The following is a 24303-nucleotide window of genomic DNA, read 5'->3' as shown; positions in this document are numbered from 1 at the left end:
GTTGGAAGTTCTTACATTGATATAAGTGATATTTGTACCAAAGTTAATCATTTTTCCAAACAAATGTATGAGATGCACTGAAATCTTGCTACTACTTTTGAATGAGTTTCCACATCTCTTCATCATTCTTCCATTCATCCCTTGCTCTAGTTATCCAATCAAATAGTATAATACAAATGATACTGCATAATGCCTCCACATCCTCATCCTTTTTTGAGAGTGGATTTACAACAACATTTTGCTTCCCTTTTTTTGTAGATGACTTCAAAGCCATAACCCAATATCTTTGTGACCCATTTTTGCTACTGTTTTAAAGATAATCTTTGTTCTAAGAAGTATTTAATACTATCACGATCTATTTTTACCTTGAAGTGTCTTCCCATTAGGTAAGATGCTATTGTTTAAAGGCATGTAGTATTGCCAACATTTCCTTATCCTAATTATGTTTGTGTAAATACCTTCCCTTGATTGGACAATTGTGAACAGAAATTGGTCTTCCTTTTTGCATTAATACAACACCATTTCCATTTCCTGAGGCATCACATTTCATGATAAAGGGTTTTGAGAAGTCTGGTGTAGTTAAGACCGAAGCTTAGAATATTTCCTCTTTAAGATGATCAAAGACGTTAGTTTCTTCTTGAGTCCAAAAAAATGCGTATTTCTTCAGTAACGTTGTTAGAGGTGGTAGTATTTTCCCATAATTATTAAGAAATTTATGATAATACCCTATCCACCCAAGAAATCCTCAAAGAATGAATTAAATTTGTGGGAATTGTCCATTCTTTTATGGCTTTAATTTTGTTAACGTCTACCTTAACACTCTCATGAGATACAATATGACCCAAATATTCCACTTTTTCTACCCCAAAGAAACATTTGGAGGATTTTGCATACAATTATTTCTCCTCCAATAGTTTGAGCACCCTGTCAACATGTTGAACATGACCTTTCCAAGACTTCTTGTATTATTATATTATAAAAAAATACTAACACAAATTTTATGAGGAAGAGTTTGAAAGTGGAATTCATCAAACCTTAAAATGTAGAAGGTGCATTAGTAAGGCCAAAAGGCATGACCTCATAATGAACTTCATGAGTCCATAATGACCTTGTTTGAAATTTATCATTTGGCTAACAAAGGTATTACTCTTCGTATCCTCATAAAGTGTTATCAATTCTTTCAGAAAAATTGTCGAGGTGAAAATTGATTTACAAGAGAAAAGGCATCAATACCACACTGTTTGATGCACATGGAATGTGAAGATACATGAATGATAAAACAATGAATTTCCTCTTACTATTAACATAGGTGTGCAATTATAATACATTATTGTGATTTTTGGATTCATCTTCCAACGTCTCTTGGACTTCGTTTGACTGTCTAACTTCGACACCTTAACCATTATCAGATTAGGTCTCAAACATTCCCCCCTTAATCCGAAGGAGTATGTATGAGTCCAAGAAGAGATATTTAATACAAAATGTGAAAAGATGCATGGAAGCACTAGAATGAATGTGCTCTCTGAGATGTTGGTATAAGGTGGTGGTTTAGGGATGACCACCAACACTAGAAGGCTTAGTGCAATTCCTGGAACTCTTCCAAATCTTGCAAGAAGTTGAGATCTTCTGCTAGAGGAAGTGATCCTTAATGCTTTGAAGAGGGAGACGTTCAACCTGGAAGAATGGAGGTATACAACCTACATAAAAAGGGAGAACCTCAACCTCAAAAGGGAGGTCTCAATCTGCGGTGGTTTAAGGATGACCACCAACTCTAGAATGCCTAATGCAATTCTTGGAACTCTTCTAAAATTGGCAAGAAGATGAAGTCTTCTATTAGAGGAAGTGTCCCCAATTATTTGAAGAGGGAGAAGCTAGACCAGAAAAGGGAGGTCTCAACCCTGCATAGATGTTTTAAGGATGATCACCATCCAAAGGCATGCTGAGGGACATATTTGTCTATAGCTACAACTCTGAATATAGTATGACAGCTTGTGGCTCAGGCTCGCTTGATGTGGGTTTAAAAATTGGATATGACCATCACTTTCCCCTTTTCAGCTCAACTACAAGATTGTTCAATACTCTAGAACAAATTATGTCATATGGTTGAAGCAATCCATCCAAGATGAATCTTTGTTCTTTGAGGAGGCTTCTTTTTGAAGCATTTGTTTGAAGAATGAGTGGTTTTATAATAGTGCTCACATGGGTGAATATCAAAAAAATGATCTTTCATATGGCCAACTCTGTCAAAATATTGGCATTTAACAACTCTTGGCTATGAATATGGAAGAGGAGCAGAATCTGGAACAATTGAAGATGAAGTATCATAAAGAAATCCAACACTATGGAATTGGATGGGCTGTGAGTAATCTGAAATATGAAAGGGCACATCCTTGTCATTCCATGACCAGTTATGTGCTTGTTATGGAGAAGCTATTCCTAGGGCTTGAGGATGGGTTTAGGAAGTGTATGCTGAATTTCTGCTTCTTTCTGCAAATCTTCTCCTTCATTGGGTGCTAGATCTGAATCAACTTCAACATTATTGACATTCTGCAGTCTGTCTCAATATTCTGAAGAAAAATAGGCTAAGAATGACAACTCTTCTATTTTAATTCCTTTTGGTGGAGTTGATATTCAAGCTCTAAAAATTCTATTTTATCTTGTGGATTTTGCAGCATTTTGCAAACAAGTTAAAATGTCTGAAAGAGGGGCTTTGCTAATTTTGACTATCTGGTTAGAGTTTTCAATAACTCTAATAAGCCATGCATTTTCACCATTATTCAACCAACTCATGTCAACCAATGACAAGAAATGTACTTGTAAGATTAGATAGCTAGCAACTTACAATTTTTTTAGAATGCTACTATACAAACTTCTGCAATGAATTGGTTAGATATACATATAAGGAGAAGCAAATATGGCATACAAAATCAATCCAATGGCCCTGGCCACACCATATACACTCCCCAAGTGTGAGCAACTCTTATATGCACATTCCAACACATACACATTCAACACATATGCAATTTGGAAATCAACATTTAATTAACACAACACCAGAGCTCAAGGTCTTCAACGCATAATTTTAATTGAGTTCACCATTCCAAACTTTTATATTCCTTTGACCAGTGTACATAACCATATGACACGCATACAATACAATGCAGAGGGACTGACCTTCAATGCACTTCAAACACAAACTACTTGTAGGAATTAGAGGTGTTACACATAGAGACGAACTGACCAACTTATACCACGACCATGTCAACCATACACAACTACACCATAGGTTTCTTTTGTTATCTCTTCAATCAGCGTTTTTCCTACTTCTGTTGTGATGTCATTGGTTCGGGCCCTTTTTATTGGAGTTTACCCATCAAAAGCCTTGCGCTCATCAGAGAGATATAAGACAAAACTGCAGGTTTGGAAGAGACCATTGCTTCCAATGTGCCAATACCATTGCTTCATTTAATGATTAAATGGGGAAAGAAGCCATGATGGGAGAAAGAAGCCATGGTCGAAGAAATGTTTGAAGGGAACAACGTGACTAAATCCATAGAAGAATGGCTAAAGCAGGCGGAAGACTTGGTTCCATTGGCCGTAGCAAAGGGTTGGTTGATCATAATTAATTATGCCATCCAGAGAGTACTGGAAGGATTTCAATGTTTATAATCGATGAAGAAATCTTCGTTCTAGTTCAGTGGAAACACCACCAATTCTCCTAAATCTTCATCGAATTCTGGTGAGCACTACTGTTTATGTTTGCCTACAACCCATGTGGGATATTTCCGCTGTAGAGTTCATCGACAGAGCTGCAATTGTCAGGTGCAGACATGGACTAATGCCCAAACTGTTGATAACAAATTTTTCTAACACTTTGTCCACGCTTTCTTGCATTTACTTGATTCAAAACCCCTTCAAATCCTTTTATTCTCAATAAATCATATCACAACCACTAACGCGCAAGAATTTTCGACTTCCCTACAAAATTATCTTATGTTTTGGAAGAGCTTGTGTGCACTGTGAGGCAACCAGTACAACAAATGGGACTGCAACTCACGGAGATGGACCTCTAATATTATGTTAGGGTAGACATATGCATATAGGCATTTTCTGGCAGCCTCTGATACTTTGTCTAGATATTACGTGGCGTTACAATGAACACGCCAGAGGAAGCCACCTTCTTTCTTGAGAGTTGTAACATCGGGTTCATCACTCTTCCGCTGTGCCACTTTGATATATCTGCTAACATCTAAGTATCTCATAACATGAAGAAGACATGCTAGATTGAAAAAATGTATAGAGACACGCTCACTTCAAATCTCTCCAAAGAAATTGCAAACAACCTGTAGTGGGCAAACTTTATTGACGCCTATTAATGCTAAACAATCTACAACTCTGCCTTGGGACTGTAACTGCAGTGGCAGGTAAACATGCCCACCTTAAAATTACCTCTGGAATGATTTTTGGCACCCAACCTCGCCACACCGAAAAATTGCTTTCAAAATTACGACATAACATCGAAACCCATTACTCATACGGAAAATACCTATCTATAAAAATCGAGAAGGATATTTGGCACCGAAGCTCATCCATCAAAACTGTGTCAGCGTACTGTCTGCAACTTTCAATCAAAAAATAAGGACCAGAGCCATATGAAACACCCTAAAGTATTAGGTCTTTCCCTTCATGATTACTGTAATGGATGGGATCTCAAACACTAAGTAATGTGGGAACTTTAAAGCTTACAACATCGGCTCTTTAGGTCTCCTCCAAATAAACCAAGAAACACAGATCTTCTTCTTTGTAGTAGGTTCGCTTCTACAGAATGGTGTTTCGATGCCACAGTTTTGGAGCGAATCTAATCTCTCATGTGGCGGCTCTGTCACAATTCGCATTCAGCTCGTCACCTCTCCAACACAAATTTTGAGGATTCAATAACACCTCAATACAATTTTCAACATCATACCTCTCCTTGGAACTCTTGTCACATTGTCTCCTTGCAACTGAAGGTGGGCCTATGGAGGTCTCAAGCAAAAAATTATGACCAACAAGGACAGTGCGTACCAATGGACAATTTCGAAAAATAAGAAAATGATTGGCAGACATAGCAAAGGCTGCAAATAGGAAAACGAAGAGGTAAAGATAAAGGAGACTTGATAAAGTAGCAATAGAGTGACAAATTAAATGATGCGTAGATACAACCGTCGTAACCGTGGAAAAACTGATGCAAAAGAGTTACAAAGAAGGAAAAAAATGGAGAACTTTGCCTTTAATACCATGTTAGACCCACATGGAATGTGAGAGACATGAATGATAAAACAATGAATTACTTTTGCTATTAACATAGATGTACATTCATAATACATTATTGTGACTGTTGTATTCATCTTCCAATATCTCTTGTGCTCCCTTTGACTGTCCAACTTTCACACCTTAACCCTTAGCGGATTAGGTGTGTGACACACACAAACTGATTGGGCTCTAAATATAAAGATACAATGTGTACCTTTTGTTTGTGTTGCACATCGTGCAAATCAACTAATTGCTCCATATGTAGTATCCATTTTATTGGATCGTTGCCATCAAACTTCCTCTATCAATCTTTGGAATATGGTTGGTCTTTCACCCAGAGTTAGATTCCCTAAAATCATGATTCACATTCCTTTTGTTCTCATCATGGGTTTCACTGAATACCTTGTCACCACTAGGAAGCTTTTCTTAGAGCAACTTTATCAAACCTTCCATGTCTTCTTTGATGTTTTCTTTTAAAACTTCCATGTTTGCTTTTATGTATCTTTCATCACTTACATTTCATCTTTCATTGCTCTTTGTGAGAGTGAAATTTGTTGCACTTGGTCTCATACTTTTGATGTATCATATGGCATTTCTTGCTCTTCTTTATGTGTCATAGTAGATCTTCCTGAGGGCTTAATTGGTGTGGAACTATTTTTGGAGGAATTTTGGAACCAATTTATGATATCTATGTTTCACTGTGTACTTTGAATCACTTCAAACTGATTTTACAAAAAAAAGTCATGCAGAATTAAAAATACACACCCTGTAAGAGGATGATTTTGATCTCATCAATGTGGCTAACCTTGCAACTATCGTATCTCTAATATTCCAACGTTCGATGGTCTAAAATTGCATCCCCAAAATTGCATCCCCAGGTAGCTCTCTATGTATTCTTTCCAATCCCACATGCCAAATCGAGATTGGATCCTTTAAGGTAAAGTTATGTGAAATATCCCACGTTGCCTTGATTATAGATTAGTTTAGTAAAGAAAACTTGTATTGGATGCTAGTGTCACTGTTTCAACCTTTGACCCTAAAAATCATACCCCAAAAACTACAATCTGTGAACATTGAGTAAATTATCATGGAATTCAAATCTGATGCTAGAAGAGAAAGCTATGATGATTTTCGTTAGGACACTTGTTTAAGATTGAATTCTAGTGCGTAGAAAAACCGTAACTTCCTTGGAGCATATCTCCAAAAATATAATGAACTGAGGGCTAAACTTTTAACCATATGTTCATCAATATTTTGCCTTCACATGGTAAACATTTCATGGTCTAAAGCTTCACAGAATTTTTTTTGGAAAAAATACCACGATGAACTATTTGAAGCAACAAAATCCTACGATCAAGAGATTTGATACCAAATGTTATGTATCTAGTTCAAAATGGCACAAAAACATAAGAAAAGATAAATCAATGGCTATATAATAAGATACTTCAAGGGGGAAACCTCTATTTATATCACATAAATGAACAATTATTGGATGATTCAATTGACAAGACCTCCTGGGTATATATAGGAGTTTAAAGGGTCAAAATATAAATATGGCCTACATAACAATAATACTGTAAGGGCACAACACTAACAATAGTGGGATTCTATGGGACACCCAAAAGAAATGTAGTGGCTACACTAGTATTATAGGGACCTAACACAACAACGCTCTCTGGCCAATTTTCTTAAAGCACATAGGCCTAGACCTACCATTTCATATTAGATGAGAATGAAAACAATAAGGCTTGATTCTATAGACATTTATAGTGGTTGACTCAAAGATTTTTAGTTTTCTAGGCTTGAGCGCTAGTGTGGTTTAAACACATGGTTTGGTTTATACACATTTCTTGGATGTATGAGTTTTAGGTTGATGACAAGTATTTAAAGTGAACATAAATCTGGTGCATAATGAGAAACTTAGGGTCTTGTGTTTTATTTCCATAAGCATAATGATAGTGTGGTGCATTCAAAAGTTGTTGCCTTCCACTTCTTGTTTGAAACATTCAACATGTGTTGACAAAAATTATCATCTCATATGGATGCCTTAAAAATTACTCACATCTATTGACCATCATAATTTCACTATACACTTTGGACAATTTCTGTATTCCAATCTAGTAAAACTAAAAGGCTTACTATCGCTTTCTTTATTTTGCTCAATTAATTTTACAAATTGGGATGCATTACCATTTGAATACTCAGTCTACATGATTCAAACTAAAAGGAATGAAATAAAATGAGAGTTTCAAATAAAAAAAATAAAGAATAGCCAATGCACAAGTAGAATGCATCTATGGGATGAGGAGAGTGTCAAGAACATTACATCGCACTTGATGGAAAAAAATGCAAGAAAATGATATACTTGGAGATGATTGGTTACTAATAGGTAAGGGATGAATATAATTCCCAAAAAATCAAGAGAGAGTGTTTGCTAGGGTTCTCCATCACATGTAGAGAAATGATTGTGGAAGAAAATGGAGACCTGAATCAAGTAATGGAAGATATTAGAGGTCATACTGGTGGAAAATATGACAAATGTTAGAGTTACAACTAGATCTAATATCATTATCAAACATGACTCCAAAATTGGGTGATTCATATTAATGAGCAACAAATTGTATAATACAATCAATACAATATTTGGTTTGATTTCTAAAGTCAAGTGACTCTTCCTATCCACCTATGAATATTCATTTTATATTAATTAGAATATTTACACATAATCATAAAGGCTTATCTATCCAACAATTATGACACATCACGTTGGGTTTGAACTAAATGAGGTTGGGGACAAGTTTTTTATCATCTTAAACAAACATGAGATAATTGTAGGATCATTATGGGAGTCATTAAACAATGGGTAAAGAACACAATACAAATAATAGTTGATAAATAATAGTCTACAAAATGAGAGATCATTTGTGGAAATTGGTGATTCCTTGAGAGATAGATATTTAAAGGTATGGGATATGACATTCAGAGGGAGAGAAACTTGTTTCAACAGAGTAAGTAAAGTGTTCCCTGGTGTTGAGTGTTCCTTATATTATTCTTAGTAAGTTTCCAACTATCATTTCATATCAAAGACTTTGAATGCTAGAGCCTATTTATAACTATTGCTTCTTTTATCTTCCAGGTGTTTTACACTTCTTTGGTTCGAAGGAGCCCAATCCTAGTGCATTTATGAAAAATGAATTTTATTTTGTAAACTTTTATAAACACTTCTAAATGCTTGTATATTTTTTTGGGTTTCAATAGAGAACTCCTAAGAGGGTGTAGCTATTGCAATTTCCTATTTTGAGTTTAAAGCTCGGATTTCAAATGTGTGTTTCCTTTTAATTGCTACAAATCTAAATGAATGATCATTTTAAGTTCTCTACCAATGTGGTCCATTTTTCTTTTCATTTGATTTGAAGATAAGGTGTTTTCTTCTTGCTATTATTCTCAAACAAATATTCTTGATATTTTATTTATTTCATTGGAGAACCATAAGCTATGAATACCATTTCTTATACTATCTCTATTTCGAAGAGTTGGTCTATATTATGTGGTGTTTTATGTGTATGTATATATTGTTATTCTTTCAATGAAAATGGAGTACCTCCTCTCTTAAAATGTAAAGGGTAAGGTTTCCCTGTCATACTTACAGAAAATAATTTGGTAATCCAAACTTTTCTTGTCATATGTTGTCATCAAGGTCTTGGATAGTATTAGTGATTAACATCACAATATATAATGATCTCTAATACTTTATTAATATTGATTTCATTTTTGACATGACACTTGTTGTTTCGAGGAATGATAGGTTTTATTTCATCACTTTTTTCTTTTTTTGGGGGTCGGGGTGGGGTGAGGGGCGAGGTTGGGTGGGAGCCAGTATAGGTGACGAGGGGTGGGGCGTGGCTGTATTTTTTGTTTTGGAGGGGGACACGTAGTCATCATATCAACTTCCTTATTTGGAAAAATTCCCCCTCAATTTGGTAGGAATTATGCCAATAATTAATGTTCCACCCAAGTGTTGGGAAATTTTCTCGTGGATCTTTTCCCGAAGGGAATATTTAATTTTAAGATATTCTAGATCATCATAATTTTTAGAAGCAAATGAAAATTATGACTGACTAGAGGAACCAACCTCACAAAAATGGACAATTTGAGTGCCCCATATACAAAACATGCATGGTAACACTTTTTCCTGATTATCATAACTGATGAATGTGAATATGTGCAATTTGACCCTTCCAATATTGTTTTATCTGGCCAACATGATTGATGAAGGTTTATATTCAGAAATTGAGCAATCTAATTCCCAAAGTATCTCAATTGCTTAGTTAGCATTCAATGATTTGGTTTGACATATCTAATTTGGTTTATTAATTCTTGACTTGAATTTGGTGCTACAACCTAGAATTTATGGTGACTTTGCTTAGTATCTCATTTTAAGTTCATTTTTTCACTCCACATGTTCCTTTGATTATTGTTACAATTTCTCTTGTATAGCTTTCATTTTCTTTGTAACAAATGGAAGAAAACATGCTTTTAATAATAGAACCAATTTGTTTTGGGGAAGCAGCAATGTGGATTAATATGTTTCCAACATAATTTATACTCTGATTTTTTATTCTAAATTGGATTAGAGATTCATATATTGAATATTTATTCATCTCCTACCTAAAATATGTTTGAATTGGCATTTATTTAGATTAAATAATAAATAGTCCTTTTCCTTGTTGAAAGTGAATTTTTCTTTCACATGTATTTCTTCTTTTCCTTTTTTGTTAGTACTGGAGAGATAACGTTTGACTAGATATTTTGAGTTTTAGATGGTGAAAATGACATTTTAATCAAATGTTTTAGATAAAAGAACCTATGAGAGTTTGGGTGTGGTGATACGTTGGTAATTACGTTGCTAAGGGAAATGAACCGTTAACAAAGGGTATTGTAGAATGGGTTTCCAAAAGCTTAGATTAAACATGGCTCTAGTAGCTAGGAAATGGACAAATTCAATTACCATTTAGAAAAAAGGCATAATAAGGATAATATAATTAAGTAAATTAATACTATATGAACGAATAATATGTAACGAAAATGACTTATATGATGCTATGTATACAATTGATGGGTCATGCTTTTAATTTAGGATGTGTTTACTTATTTACTATTGAACTTATATTATTAGTGTTTTTTGTTATTTCTTTCATTCACTATGACACCTAGATAAACAAAATTCCAAGTGGGAAGTAGCTAATCACGAGGCTCATTTCGAATAACCAACCAATCATTACTCTTTTGGTCACTAATCATATTTCAAAAGGCCTAGCAAAATACAAACATGAAATCACTAACACCCACCACTTACTCCTAGTTAGCTCATATATATATATATAGAGAGAGAGAGAGTGAGAGCAAATAATAATATGCAATGTGATATTTCACAATCCTAGAAGAAACTTGAAGCTCGGTAATTCAAATCTCTCCTTGGAGATGGCTAGCCTCAAACAAATAACTAGGGGAATTAATTATCAAGCGATATTTGGTCCTAGGGGGTAACCTGTCCAAATTTACTAGTGGATAAGAATACATACAAAGAGGGTATTATTAATCATAACAAATGTCAATGAATAAGAAACCATAACGTTTATAATCATCACACTCAAACCAATACCAAAGCGAGAAAATATGTAGATAATGAGAATCTATTCAATATGATCATATGATTTGTCAACATTAATTATGAGGAAAGAGGTTTCTTTCTAAATTCCTTTTACCAACCCTGTAGCCTCCCAAATATAAATCATTTTATACAGAATAAAGTGACCACTTAACAAAGCCTATTTATTCCTTATGCATAACCTTCTCAATGGCATCCGCCACCCATAGTGCCATTTCCTTAGCCCTGATTTTGTAAGAAAAACTTAAGAAAACTATTGGTGATGATCTCATAATGGTGTCCCTGGTAGCACTCTTTGTAATGAGCTTGATGAACCCTTGATTAATACTTTATTAAAAATTTTAAGTAAAATGTGTTTGAATCTAGGCGATGAAAGTTTTCTCCACTAGTATCTCATGTTGTCTTGTAGAAATAACAAGGTATTCCATTAATCCCTTGAGATTTACCATTTTTCATATAGCTAAGGGTTGCAAAAAAATGAACCTTCATGAAATCCATATCCAACTTGTCACATTATACAATAAATACCACGTGTGGCACCACCTTGTAACAAGCATATTTAGGAGAAACGATTGCTTTTGTTAAGGGATAAGAAAAAAAAGGAAATCTAGAAATGATCACTTAACATACATTAAACATTACAGGGATATTTCTTAAGTGAATCACATGATATTTGAATACCAAGAACTGTGTCATCTACCACTTTCCTTTCTAATAAGTCAAATAATAATATAGGGTCATCATCTGCCTCTTGAATCATCCAGAACCTTGTGGAGGGAACGGTTCATATAGAATTATTCGCCTCATACATATGCACTACCAACTCCATGTGTGCTACATCCTATTGAAGGACATGTTATATAGGTCTTCCTCAAGGAATATATGGACCTCTTCCAACTTCTTCCCAACCTTTTGATGTTCTCATGTACACTTGCAACCAATCATGTCGACCTAACCTAAATGAATTCAACAATCCTTAAAATGTTTGCTTCCTATCATAACAACAACACTGATCCCCAACTAGACATGGAATACTGCTCCAAACATGATGAATGAAAACATGTAAATCAAGGGAATCTAAATGAGAATCATTGAGCTCATACAAGGAAAATGCCTTTTAGTTAATCAAATCACACACTGAAATGGAAGTCTATGTTTGTAGATGGTCTAAGGTAGTTGTCTAATTTTGATAATTAACAAATTTTCCCTAGTTATTTCATATCTCATTATTTATCAAGCTTTCCATTTTTAATATTTTTTTTGCTAATGTCATATATAATACATTTTTTTCTAAGTTAATCTTGAGATAAAATTGTGATTGAACTTAAAAGTGAACTAGAAATTAATTAATTTGATTTCCAGGTGCTTGTTATTTTATTTACAATGATGGAAAATAGATGATTCTTTATATAAATCGATTGAGTTGATTTTAGAATAACCTATTGATATTTTATGTATTTATGTGTTGTGAAGCATTCAAACATTGTTGGAAAGATATGGAAAGTGTTCAGAAGAATGTAAGACTACTAATACAACTGAAAGACAAGATGTTCAGGTGACTCTTCAACTTTAGATATATGTGTAAAACTATAAACAACAATTTCGTTAAATAATTATTTTCTTTATTAATTTACAAAATGATAAATTTATCCCTAATTCTAAGATCAATTAGTCAATAAGATGATACATTGTGTTGTACTTCTCTTAGTAATTGAGCTTAAATATTTCATTAATTTTCACCATTTTATGAACATGTGGAAGAAATCATGTCCAATGACAGAAAAGTATTAGTAATAGTTTTTTTTATTAAAATACTTCCTATATTTAGAGAAAAATAGTTACATCGGAGACAAAATAATAAATGAGGAGGGAAAGTACAATACTATTTACAAATGACTAGGGTAAGTAAAGAATGATTCACATTCTCTTCAAAAATGAAGTAGAAAAAAAGGACAAATTGAATAGACAGAGAAATTTTGAGGTAAAACATGTGCCTCAAAACAAAACCGTACAACAAAGATCAACTTAACAAGAACCAATGGGATTCAATATGACGATGTCAACTATGAGGGATGATTTACCATATTTGGAGTGTATATATATATATATATATATATATATATATATATATATATATATACTTTTCAACTTATCTCCCTACGATTTTTCTCAAATTTCAAGTAGGAGCACTAGTTGGATGTGGAATTTAATTTTGTATACTACATGAAAACACATGATTGCAATCACATTTTTTCATGTATTTCACATTTTTGATGTAGTAGAGTTCATGTAAAGTATGCAACACGGGTATTCCTTGGATGAAAAATTAAATTATGCATCCCACGAGTGCTCCCGTTAAAAATTTGAGTAAAATCACACGGAGACAAGTTAAAAATATAGGTTGAAAAAATAGTTTTTTCTTTTTTTCCCTCCAAAACTTGATGAGGTAATCTAATATTATTTTATTATTTCCACTATTATTTTATGATATTCCTTAGGAGGTCCATTTTAGACCTCAAAATTTCTCTAATGTAACTATGTTCAATTGCTTTCCATCTTTGATTGACATAAATCAACAGTGAAAAATTGTAATAGTACGTCTTCTTTCCATAATTGACAAAATACAAATAAATAGCTAACCTCATTGAAAAATACATGTTTCCACTAAAGTCTCTAAAGAATAAACAAGGTAAAATCCTTAAATAGTTCCAAACTCAATTGGAAGAGAATGAGACAATGATTTGGAATCATCGAATAGCAATGTTAACGAATGTAATATCACTTGAAAAATGGCTACATTCGCAAACCAAACCAACTCCTTGCATGATATAAGAATTGAACAATCCCAAAGGAGGTACTTTGTTGTTTCTAGCATAATGTAAGAATGCTAGATCTTATTTGAGAGATTGCCTTTCAATAATTTTTCATTGTTAGGGAAGACCTAGAAAATCGCTAGACATGCAAACACTAAAATTTTGTGGTTGAGCTAAATTGTCCAAACATTGTGAAATCTGATGATTCACCATTACTCTATGTTATTACACATCTTGCCAATGAGGAAGAAGAGCGTATAGCCTCAAATAACTATAATGTACAAAGAGTCGTCAAAAGGTCCACTTCCCATAATACCAAAAAGTCTCAAGAACATTTACATTCATTTTGATGGGTCCTCTTAGAAAATAATATTGTCAATCTCTATAATAGTATGCCAATCCACAAATGACAAGGAAAAATTATGCATAAAGGATCACTAATCCTTCTAGGAGTGAAGACTCACATTTGTCAATTCCCTCTAATAGATAATATTATTCTTACTTCACTATTAACCTTATAAATAGGATATTTTTGCAACACATGTACCTTGCACATTCCATTCACTATGAACCTTATAGCTAAATGTGACATTGTTAGATTATTTGACATGTACAATTGAACAAAGCTAGTGACCTCCTTCATGTTCCTCAAATACATTTGATAATAAATTATCCTGGGACATGTTGATAGTGCTGGACCCGCCAACATGTCAGGGGATCTCCCCAGTAAGAAGTCCCAAGTAGATCTCAGACTGTTTGGTGTAGGAGTCCCAATAGTGGGTCGTACAATATCGCCTTGACCGCGGTTGCACGCAGAGGCAAGTAAGATGTCATTTTTGGTAGGAATGGTGTGACATATGCAGCAAGTCAAGGAAGGTGCATGAACAGTTCTTACACACGGAGGTTGAGGTGAGTGCGCCCCTTAGAAACTTGTGAAAGAACGGAGTTAAGAAGGGAACACATGAGCAAAGATGCATCAGAAACTGGAAGGCAAGTAAGCTAGAAATCCAAAGTGATGGTTAAACCAACAACACATTTCAGTAAGATTCATATATACATATACAGAAAATAGCTACACATGCATGTGTAGGCAAACAAATAAATATATCATTTAGAGTAAACAAGATAGCTGAAATACAATATGATATATGCATGAAACATGCTATCTTTGTTATATTAAAAAGTGAAAGTTCCAGTCATACAATACAACCATGACCAACTACTAGTTCCGACAGTGGAACATTACAGTCACTGCTGCCTACTCCTCCAAAGAGATATAATAGCTCTGCACAGTGGAGAAGCAAAGGCTCATTACAATACCATCCAAACTTTCTCTAAGATACTCCTCTTGGAAGCTTGGCTGACCAAAATCCTTTACAATGAGTTATGAGGGACTATTTATAGCAAAGGGTGCGGTGACCTTTGGCATTCTCCTTTGTGACCTTTCATCCACCCTCATGACTCTTCAACTACTTTATGACTGTTACATTCAACTATTAATACTTAAATTTCCACTTGACAAGATGTTACATATAATCTGCACATGTACCCATGTGAGACAAAATGGCTTGAACAAGCCTTACAAGACATCACTAACGCTCAGACCATTGTGGTGAGACCAACTCTTCAACATCCTCATGATGGTCGACAGTGGTAAAGTGATGCCAAGCTTGGTAGTCCGTGATGGTGTGCATTCGCTCAATACTGACATGTTGCTAAAAGCGAACTCTTGCCTCTGTTGCGTTTGGGTACACTGATATGGCTCCTCTGTTCAAATCGTCTGATAATACGCACATCACCATCTTGAATGCATCTAGACTAGCAACATACTGATGCATCATGTATGTGCTGATCTCCAAGCATGTGCTAGTGGCTGCGCGCATCAACTTGTCAGAATACATGTTCAACTCTAGTCGGACTTGCTGATTGTCTTTGCCTTGGTGACTGTGCCAAAAGGGTGGAATCTCATGCGTGTGCACAATGATATGCATGCTACTGAATTCCCTTGTGTTAGGGTCCTATACTTATTATAGGGTCACTTGACGGTTATTATTATATTTCAGATGTTGTAAATAATATTTCATATTGTAAATTATTTCCCAAAAATGTCAAAACCTTAAGAAAAATAAAAAAATATGATTGCAAGATGAAATGCGGCATTAGAGGATAATTAAGTATGTTTAGATCAAATTAAGTGTTGGAAAATACTGGGGGGGGGGTAAATTTGTATCCCTTAGAAATTAGCACATTTAAATCTTTTCAGAGCATTAGTTGATCTTCAATTATCATTAATGTTTATGCAGTAATAACAGTAAATAAAAGAACCCAGGAGGCACAAATAGTTAGGTGGAAAACCCCCTGCGAGTCAAAAACCACCGAATGCTTTTCTAATAAATTCTTTAATCTTCAGCCCCATCTGAAATAAAAGCAACAACTTCCTCGAATTCTAGAAAAGCATTCTTCTCCATCTCCCATTGGATGGACGCTCCAATGCTCGAGATTCTTCAGTAGTCAACTGAACAGATGCTCCAACACCCAATGAGCTACAACTCACCCTAGCATCACCCTACCACCCTAAATTTTTTGCAGGCTTGAACCTGTTGGTGACTTCATTTACCACCCTAGCACCACCCTATCATCCTAGAAGAATAAAAGAAGAATGGACTCCCATACTAGGGAAAATGGTGCACTTTACAATGATATAGAATGATGTAGAAGAAGACGACACACTAGATCATAACCCCAACTATGACACAACCACCTAATGATGATCCTAGACCTCCCAACACTTCCTCTTCAACTCTTGGCAGATAGACATGTACAACTTTTACAATGATGCTTTTACAATGACTCTGTACATTGATACTTTTACAATGATTGTATGCAGTGCTTCCCACTTGCAGACTTCATATGGTGAACTTCTTGTTGTTGTTCTGCACCTTGATTGCTGCTCTTTTCATGCTACCCATTCTCACTCTTCAGAACATTAGATTATGCATTGAGTCTTCTCTTGATGAATATAGAATACCTGCAAAAATTCTTCAAGGAAATACCCATGACATGATAATAGCAAAACTTACCTCATCCTGCAAAGCATATGTTAGTGCTAAACAAAGACAACAAATTAGAATACAAAGAACCTAATGCAATTAAGAAATGAACATGCATATACAAACGATACTTACCTGTAGCTTACCTCTGTTGCATCATTTTGCTGCACCTTGCTCTTTGCTGCCCTAGAAAGTCTAGTCCTTTGCACTCCTTGATAGCACTTGATTTAGTTTTTATCTCCTTCTAGGAGCACGATATTTAATGTGATGTATCTTTGTGATTTCAGATCCCCAATATGTGATCTTTGGTCTTGTAGTATCCCTCTGAGTCATCTTTCGAATGGCACAGGTCTAACCCAATTTGGACTCTTCAAGGCAAAGTTATGCCCAATCTCTCGCAATGACCTAATTATGGACTAGTTCAGTAGAGCGAAATTGTAAGGCATGCCATGTGTGACTGTTTGCTCCTTCGAAACTGAAATTGATATACAGAAAACTACAATCCGTGCACTATCCGCCACATTTTATAGAATTCCAATCCTTTTCTCAGAGAGAGATTTATGACGGTTTTCCCAAGGTCACTTCTTTGTGATTAAATTTGGGAGCCTGCAAAAACCCTAACTCCCATAGATCATATCTATGAAAATATCGCAAATAAATATCTGAAATTCGGTCATGACATTCATCAGGATTTCAAATCAAATGGGTTTTCATTATAGAATCTAAGACATCACAGAAATTAAGTTATATCAAAAATGCCACGATCACTACATTTGGAGGATATATAAGATTTCTTTTTATAGAGTTGAGAAGGGCTTCTATAGAGAATGTTGGAGGGATTTTAGGAGCTTAAAAACTTATTAATTATTGACTATTCACTGACAAAAACCAATTATGAGTGCCAACCCCATAGGTTTTTAGCCCACTATCTGGGGTTAATAACTTCAAACATGAATATCTCTCAAACCGTGAAGAATTACTTGGCGTGCCATATATCAATGGAAACATCTCGACGAGTAGAATCTATTTAGAAGATCCTTAACTCAAAATAGAGTAAGTTGTCAAGTAAAAATTCCCTTGCAATATTAGGGTAGCCCCTAGTGCTACTTGGGTTGACATCAATAACAACCTCAGATCATCTTTAGATCAACATTAATCACATCTTTTAAATGTGATTAAATAAAACTATAATAAAGGCCTTGGTATTATAGTTTGATTTTTTTGTAAGGTTGAAAACGACAAAAAGGGATTTTGTCACATGGGGTTAAACAGTTGCATCTTTCCCGCTCCTCGATCCTCTCGCTCCATAGATCGACGGCTCACAATCCTTTTTGGCCCCCCTTCTCCATCCTAGCTTTACCACCAGGGGGGGGGTCTAAAAAGGCGGTTTTACCCCGTCTGTCCCATGCTACATGTCTTCCCCTTTGCGTTTCTCCCCCCCCAACGATACCGTCTACCACACCGATCACCCTCCAAAAACTGCTTACCACCTTCCTGCTTAACACTTTCCTTTCCCACCATATTTCCTGTGCACTCCTTGTTATGTTACCCTCCATTCCCCGATTGCAACGTCACCTCCTGCATCCATGTCATTCATCTTTCTAATGATTAGTTGAAACTATTCTTTTTCCTATACGCCACATTGATTTCAAACATGGTTTCCAAACCAATGACGATGATATTTTAGAAACTGAAAGAGGTTTTTTCTCTCAACATTCTCGTGTACAAAAACCTCTTTCAGTTTTCTAATAGATATTATGGTTTGGGATATACAGATGAATCTTTAGAGATATATTTTCCTAAATTTTCCTGTTTAGCCATACTTTTTGCAGAACATATTGTGGCCAATCAGAGATGACTCTTGAGAAACTGGAGGATGTTTGTGTTCCTAAGATGCCAAGGTACAATAACATACTTAATATTCTACACATCTATTACAGAATGAGAAATACATTTACATATTTACAACCTATTTTTCGAACTGTGCAAAGTCCTGTTTCAGTGACCTTTTTGCAAAGAATATTGGAAATAGTTGGCGCTGAATTTTGGGAAACTGAGAAATAATTTCGGGAGGAAAATTCTCAAAGAAATTTAGCCACCTCACCAAATAAGAGTTGCAATCAAACTCGAATTTCTTTTCTTTGTCAACATAAATCCATAATGATAGTGCGAAGTAGATACACTAGTTTTAAATGTCCTACATTTCATTTCTATTTGTGTAAAACAGTTTAGGATATTTGTAAAGAGAGCTTGAGATTTTTATCAAGATATTTTAGTTTAGAATTTGTATAAATACTTCATCATTTGAAGTAAGAAAGGGTTGGGATTTTTACGAAAAAATCTATTGTCCAATGTAAAGCTGTTCATTGAGCTCAAATGGACTTATCAATAATACCAGGAACTTTCACAAGATTCATGTGGCATACTACCTGGTGATGTTTTCCCCTATTATGTTGTTTAACTTTTGTTATTTTGTTCCTCTATTTTTCTAAATCTTAATTAATCAACAAAAACTGTTATAGATAGGATTTGTTATCAAGAGCACTCTATTTTGGCTGTTGTTAATTTTAATGTTTTCCTCTGAAGTTAGGATAAAGAATTCTTAATTTCTCTTTGTTCTCTACTAAGACTTACATTTTTTCTTTTCCACCATCCATTTAAACTCTAGAAAGATCCATTTATTATACCTAGCTTTCCCTATGAAACTCATTTAAATTTTGATACATATCCAGTTAGTTTTATTAACTGCATTGTCCAATGGATTCCTCTTGATCTTCCAACCAAACCATTTTCAAAATCAAGCTTTGAGCCCAATAACTAGCCTGAAATTCCTAGTAAACAAAGCTAAATCTCAAAGGGAGATCCCTCTCTGAGTTTAGGAGGGCTAGATCCTAAACTCGAAAGTGGTCTTGATGTTGTCTCCGTCGTTTTTACTTAAACCTTCAAATTATGGAACGCTAACACCTTGCATGCGATCAACAACACTGCTCACCTTGTCTGCTTCCTGCCAGCTACTGGGATGGATCCATAACTTGTACGGGTGCAGTTTCATTTGCTTGTGCATGTTGCGCCTTTTGTTGTACCTATTCCTACTATAACGCCTTCTCTTGTTTGCGCAGATCTTGTTCTTCCTTGAGTTGCTGCTTCAACACATGCAACTCCTTCTCTGTTTCTCTCTCTTCCTTCACATGATCTATGTCGCTCTGTCACCTCATATCCTCAATCTCCAAAGATGCTTTCGACATCAGTGGATCTGCTTTGAACTTGCGTCTTTGCTTTGCCTCTATGTTGTGAACAACCTTCCACTTGCATTTGTTTCTTGCAGGTGTGCTGCCTTCTGTTGCTATTGATGCTGCTGCTCGCTATGATTTCGTAGCCATTCATCTTGATATCCTTGTCCATGAACAACTTGATGTCTTCGTGGATATGCAAGTTCATAGAGACTTGATTGACGACAACGCTAGTTGTGCTCTGAACGGTGTCATCGACTCTGCTCTCCAGGAAGCCATTGTACCTGTGCTGCTGAGAGGGAGACGAACACCTTGTGATACTTGGAGACATAGCAATGATCATGACAAGAGATCTGTCAATCGAAAACCAAAACAAACTAGAGGACTGATATGCAACATACGTGTGTGACTGTCTGTGAAGATTGCACAATTTTCACGAGGAGGTTGGGAGACTGACTGCCAAAAATGCGCAAGGGACAGTCTGGGCTGTCGGGTGGCTGACTGACTACTGGAACAACACAATGCACAATCCATCCTGGCCTGGTGGGGATTGAAACTGTACAATGCAGAGTCGTAGTCAATAGTGACATGCAACCAACAAACTGTATTACACAGTTTTTAGGGCCAGTAGGAGACTGCCTCTAAGAATTTTACAATGTACGCCTAGAGGTCAGTGTTGGACCAGACTTGCACAATTTATGGAGGAAAGGCAGAGCCTTCACTTCCGGAAATGCATAGTGCTAGCCAGGCAAAGGCATGCTCTAGGCCAAGGTAGCCCAAAACAGCCAATGAGTGACTTAAGTGACTTAAGACATGAAAATTTTGAATGCATGATGAGGATGAGTGAAAACAGGAGTGAATAATCATACATGCAAACAACAAGTGCAAGATTCATAAAACATGAATCCATGCATGTGTGTGAAGCGAGCCGTCGCAATGGAGACTGTCCACGGAAAAACAATGTCATGCATGCAATAGCAGTGAGATGCGAACGAAAACTGAAATGGTGCTTGTACAAGCTAACATACATCAAAACGACATTAAGCACTCACTGAAATCAAGTAGAGAACACTCACACAAATCGAAACAAAAAAAGCGACAGAAACACCGCGCAAGAAATGAAAAGCAGGCTTACCCCGAAACAACTGAGTTGAATGTGCGATCAACTCCTAGATGCAATGTGGGATGTCATAGCTGCAAGGTCGATGTGAGGAGTGAGCTATGTAGCATCCGGTTGATGAGTTTTGATAAAATCATGGTTGTGATGCAAATGCCACAAATCTAGGAAAAGAGATACTTAGCGGGAGGTTTCTAAAATGATCTTTGCATGTAACCTCTAGCTGCTAAAAATAGATCCTTGAATCAAGGGATCCTTTTGCATGCTACCTTGGGAAAAGCAGTCTGGTCAACTCGAAGGCACATGCATCGGTTTGCGAGCCTAGGATGAATATCTGTGCAGCTTCTGGGCTGAGTAGAGATGGTTGTCCCAAAGGGATTGCACAATTTTTTAGAGGTATAGGTGAGTGTCTCCTAGGATTACATAGATTCTCGGCTGAGCAGCTATCTTGGGTCAGACTATGCAATTTTATCAAGGAAGCTTGTCTAACTGCATTGCACTATCTCTGAGCCAAGTAGGCTGCCTGATTGATTTGTGGAATTTATCCTAGCTGTTGGGCTAGCTGTCCTAGAGGGATTGTGCAATTTCTGGGAGCACTGCTGCTCAAAATTGCACAATTTCTGGGCTGAGCAACTGTCCTGGGATGAATTGTGCAATTTTTGAGAGGAAGACTATCAGGAAGAATTGTGCAATTTTGCAGCCCAGCTAGGTGTCCAACTATGTTTGCGCAATTTCTAGAGAGAAGGCTGGTTCCCCTCCAGAATTACACAATTCCTAGAGGAAGTTTCTCAACCAACAATTGACACTAAGTCCGAAAATCAGCGTGTGATGGAGGTGGAACAAACTTGCATGCACAGACTGACAAGACTAACTTCTTCCCTTTGATCTCTCTTCCTATTCATTTCAAAAATTGTCTAATTTACAATGTGAACAATTTCTAAGATAGATGCTATGAAAATCCCCACCTCATTAGTTTGGATTTTGTCAGAGTCATATTTCAAGTAATTGATTCTGTTAAACATTTTCATACCACATGGTTTGTAATTTTGCCGCATTCTATTATGACCATCAGACCGTACTCTCACATTGGATCAAAGTTACTCACATTGGATCTAATAACTTTGGAAACCTTTGGAATTTTGAAATGTGTAGAACACTTGTTAAATTTGTAGACCTATATGGAATAAATTTATAATCTTATGTAATAAAATAACTTCAAAGACACTACCATTAAAATATCAAAACTACGTAAAACTTAAATCCATAATATAATATATATATATTTTGCAAACACTATATCAAGTTTTAAAAGCAAAGAAAATAAAATCAAAACTTTTTTATATACTTGAAATTATGGATTAAACTTTTTTATAGATTTAAGTGAAACATCATTTTGCAAATGCTTAATGGATGGAAATGGTAATGATAGATTCCCGTTGTTTACTCCAAGAAAAATGGTGACAATATCGTTATAGAGTTCAATCCTTTCAACGACTTTTTAAAAAATAAAATTTTAAAATGGAATATATAAATTAATGCCAGGAATGGAATCAGGTGATAATTTTATTCTAATTGCCATACATACACATTGTTGTAATATTTAGAAATTATTTCAATAATTTCAAAAAGTGAATTTATTATGATAAATACAAATGATAATACATCACTGCACTGTGATAAATACAAATGATATTAAAGCGCTTTTAAATTTTGAGTACAGCGTAGATATAGATAACTCTCATATTATCACAATAAATATAACATTATCGCAATAAATATAACAATAGATCAGATAACAATATGGATATATTTCTTTTTTATATAAGAATTTAATTTTTAATTAATATAATATATATATTTTTAATTTAATAGGATTATATCTTTAATATATCAGATTTTACATTAAAGAATATTTTAACAAAACATTTTATTACATTCTATATAAAATTTTATAAATTATATATAGATATTTTTATTATAATTTTAACTCATTATTATTTAAATAATAATTTCATTGTATTTATATATTTTTGTGACTTCCAAAAAATCTCAAGAGGAAATTTAAGGGGGATTTAGCCAATTTTCATTCGGACAATGAGTACATGTTACTGTAAAATTTCATATGGCCTTTGTCCCCCTCTAAATATTCAATGACTAACATGTTTTCATGATTATATATTCATTTGTAGTATCTAAAACGAGAAATTGCAAATATGGAAGAAAGGATTCAGATTCTTGAATCAAGACAAAGGTAGCGTAACTTTAAATGTTGATCCATGCAATAGAATTAAGCATATTATCTTTATCAATGTCTTTTTATTCACAAGCTTTCGTATGTGTTCTTCTACTTGCCTGTAGAAAGATGTTAGGGGAGGAGTTGGAATCATGTGCATTGAAGGATTTAGATGAGTTAGAGAGCGAAGTTGGACGAGGATTGAGCCATATACGAGCACGAAAGGTAGTTGTAACATGATATCGTTAACATGTATTTTTTAAAGGGTAAATATTATTTTGTTAATTGTTGTTAACGTTTTAACATATCAGAGCGAAATGTTGGTGGATCAAATAAAACAACTTGAAAGAAAGGTATCTCCCATACAGACTCAACTGAGATTGCACAAGTACAGACTTGCTTACGTTAATAAAGATACTTGAATATGTTTGAATTTATGTTATGGGAAAAGAGATGGTTTTTCATATTATTTGTAGGCCACATTACAAATATCAATTTACGTTTTGTTTAAATGTAGGTGTTAACTTTTGTTGTAGGTAGTTTTCATTTTGTTTCAAATTTATTAAAAAAAATCTTATATGTCAAAAAAAATAAAAATATATAAAGAAATACCAAAAAAAACAAGTTATTGGGATTTTTGAATGTTATTTTTAAAAAAAATTAAGTATTTTGGTTCAAGGTGGTTGGTTCACTATAGGAGGCTTATTTAATATTTTATGAGTGGTGGGCTAGATCCTTGGGGCGGAAAAGACACAGGTTTAAAGAGAAAGCAACTCTCAAGTGCGATGCCATCAGTCATATTAGGACCCCACACCCAAGGAACCTGACATCACGAAATGAACTAAGGTTATGCTGGTGAGTGCTCTAGTAAGTGGCCGTAAACCACTGTTGGGAGAGCAA

The 24303-nt window shown here is 35.0% G+C and overlaps 1 protein-coding gene across 11 annotated transcripts in view; it reads left to right on the top strand.

The window, feature by feature from the left end:
* The window catches only part of LOC149212079 (MADS-box protein SOC1-like), a 420374-nt gene that overhangs the window by 163921 nt on the left and 232150 nt on the right, over nt 1-24303 (top strand). For 10 of the 11 annotated variants that reach the window (XM_089391705.1, XM_089391704.1, XM_089391703.1 and 7 more), the window contains 4 exons: nt 12434-12515; nt 23360-23421; nt 23529-23628; nt 23715-23756. In XM_089391705.1, the coding sequence (XP_089247831.1) occupies nt 12434-12515; nt 23360-23421; nt 23529-23628; nt 23715-23756 (286 nt within the window). The remainder of the gene's footprint in view (nt 1-12433; nt 12516-23359; nt 23422-23528; nt 23629-23714; nt 23757-24303) is intronic. The other variant, XM_089391708.1, reaches the window with a different exon arrangement.

Source organism: Pinus tabuliformis, chromosome 1_1, assembly GCF_031772625.1.
Source record: "Pinus tabuliformis cultivar Carrire ecotype Pingquan chromosome 1_1, CPIR1, whole genome shotgun sequence".
In the NCBI taxonomy this organism is placed as follows: Eukaryota; Viridiplantae; Streptophyta; class Pinopsida; order Pinales; family Pinaceae; genus Pinus; species Pinus tabuliformis.
The sequence above is the reverse complement of the archived record's forward strand: the minus strand, read 5'-3'. Positions and strand labels throughout refer to the sequence as shown.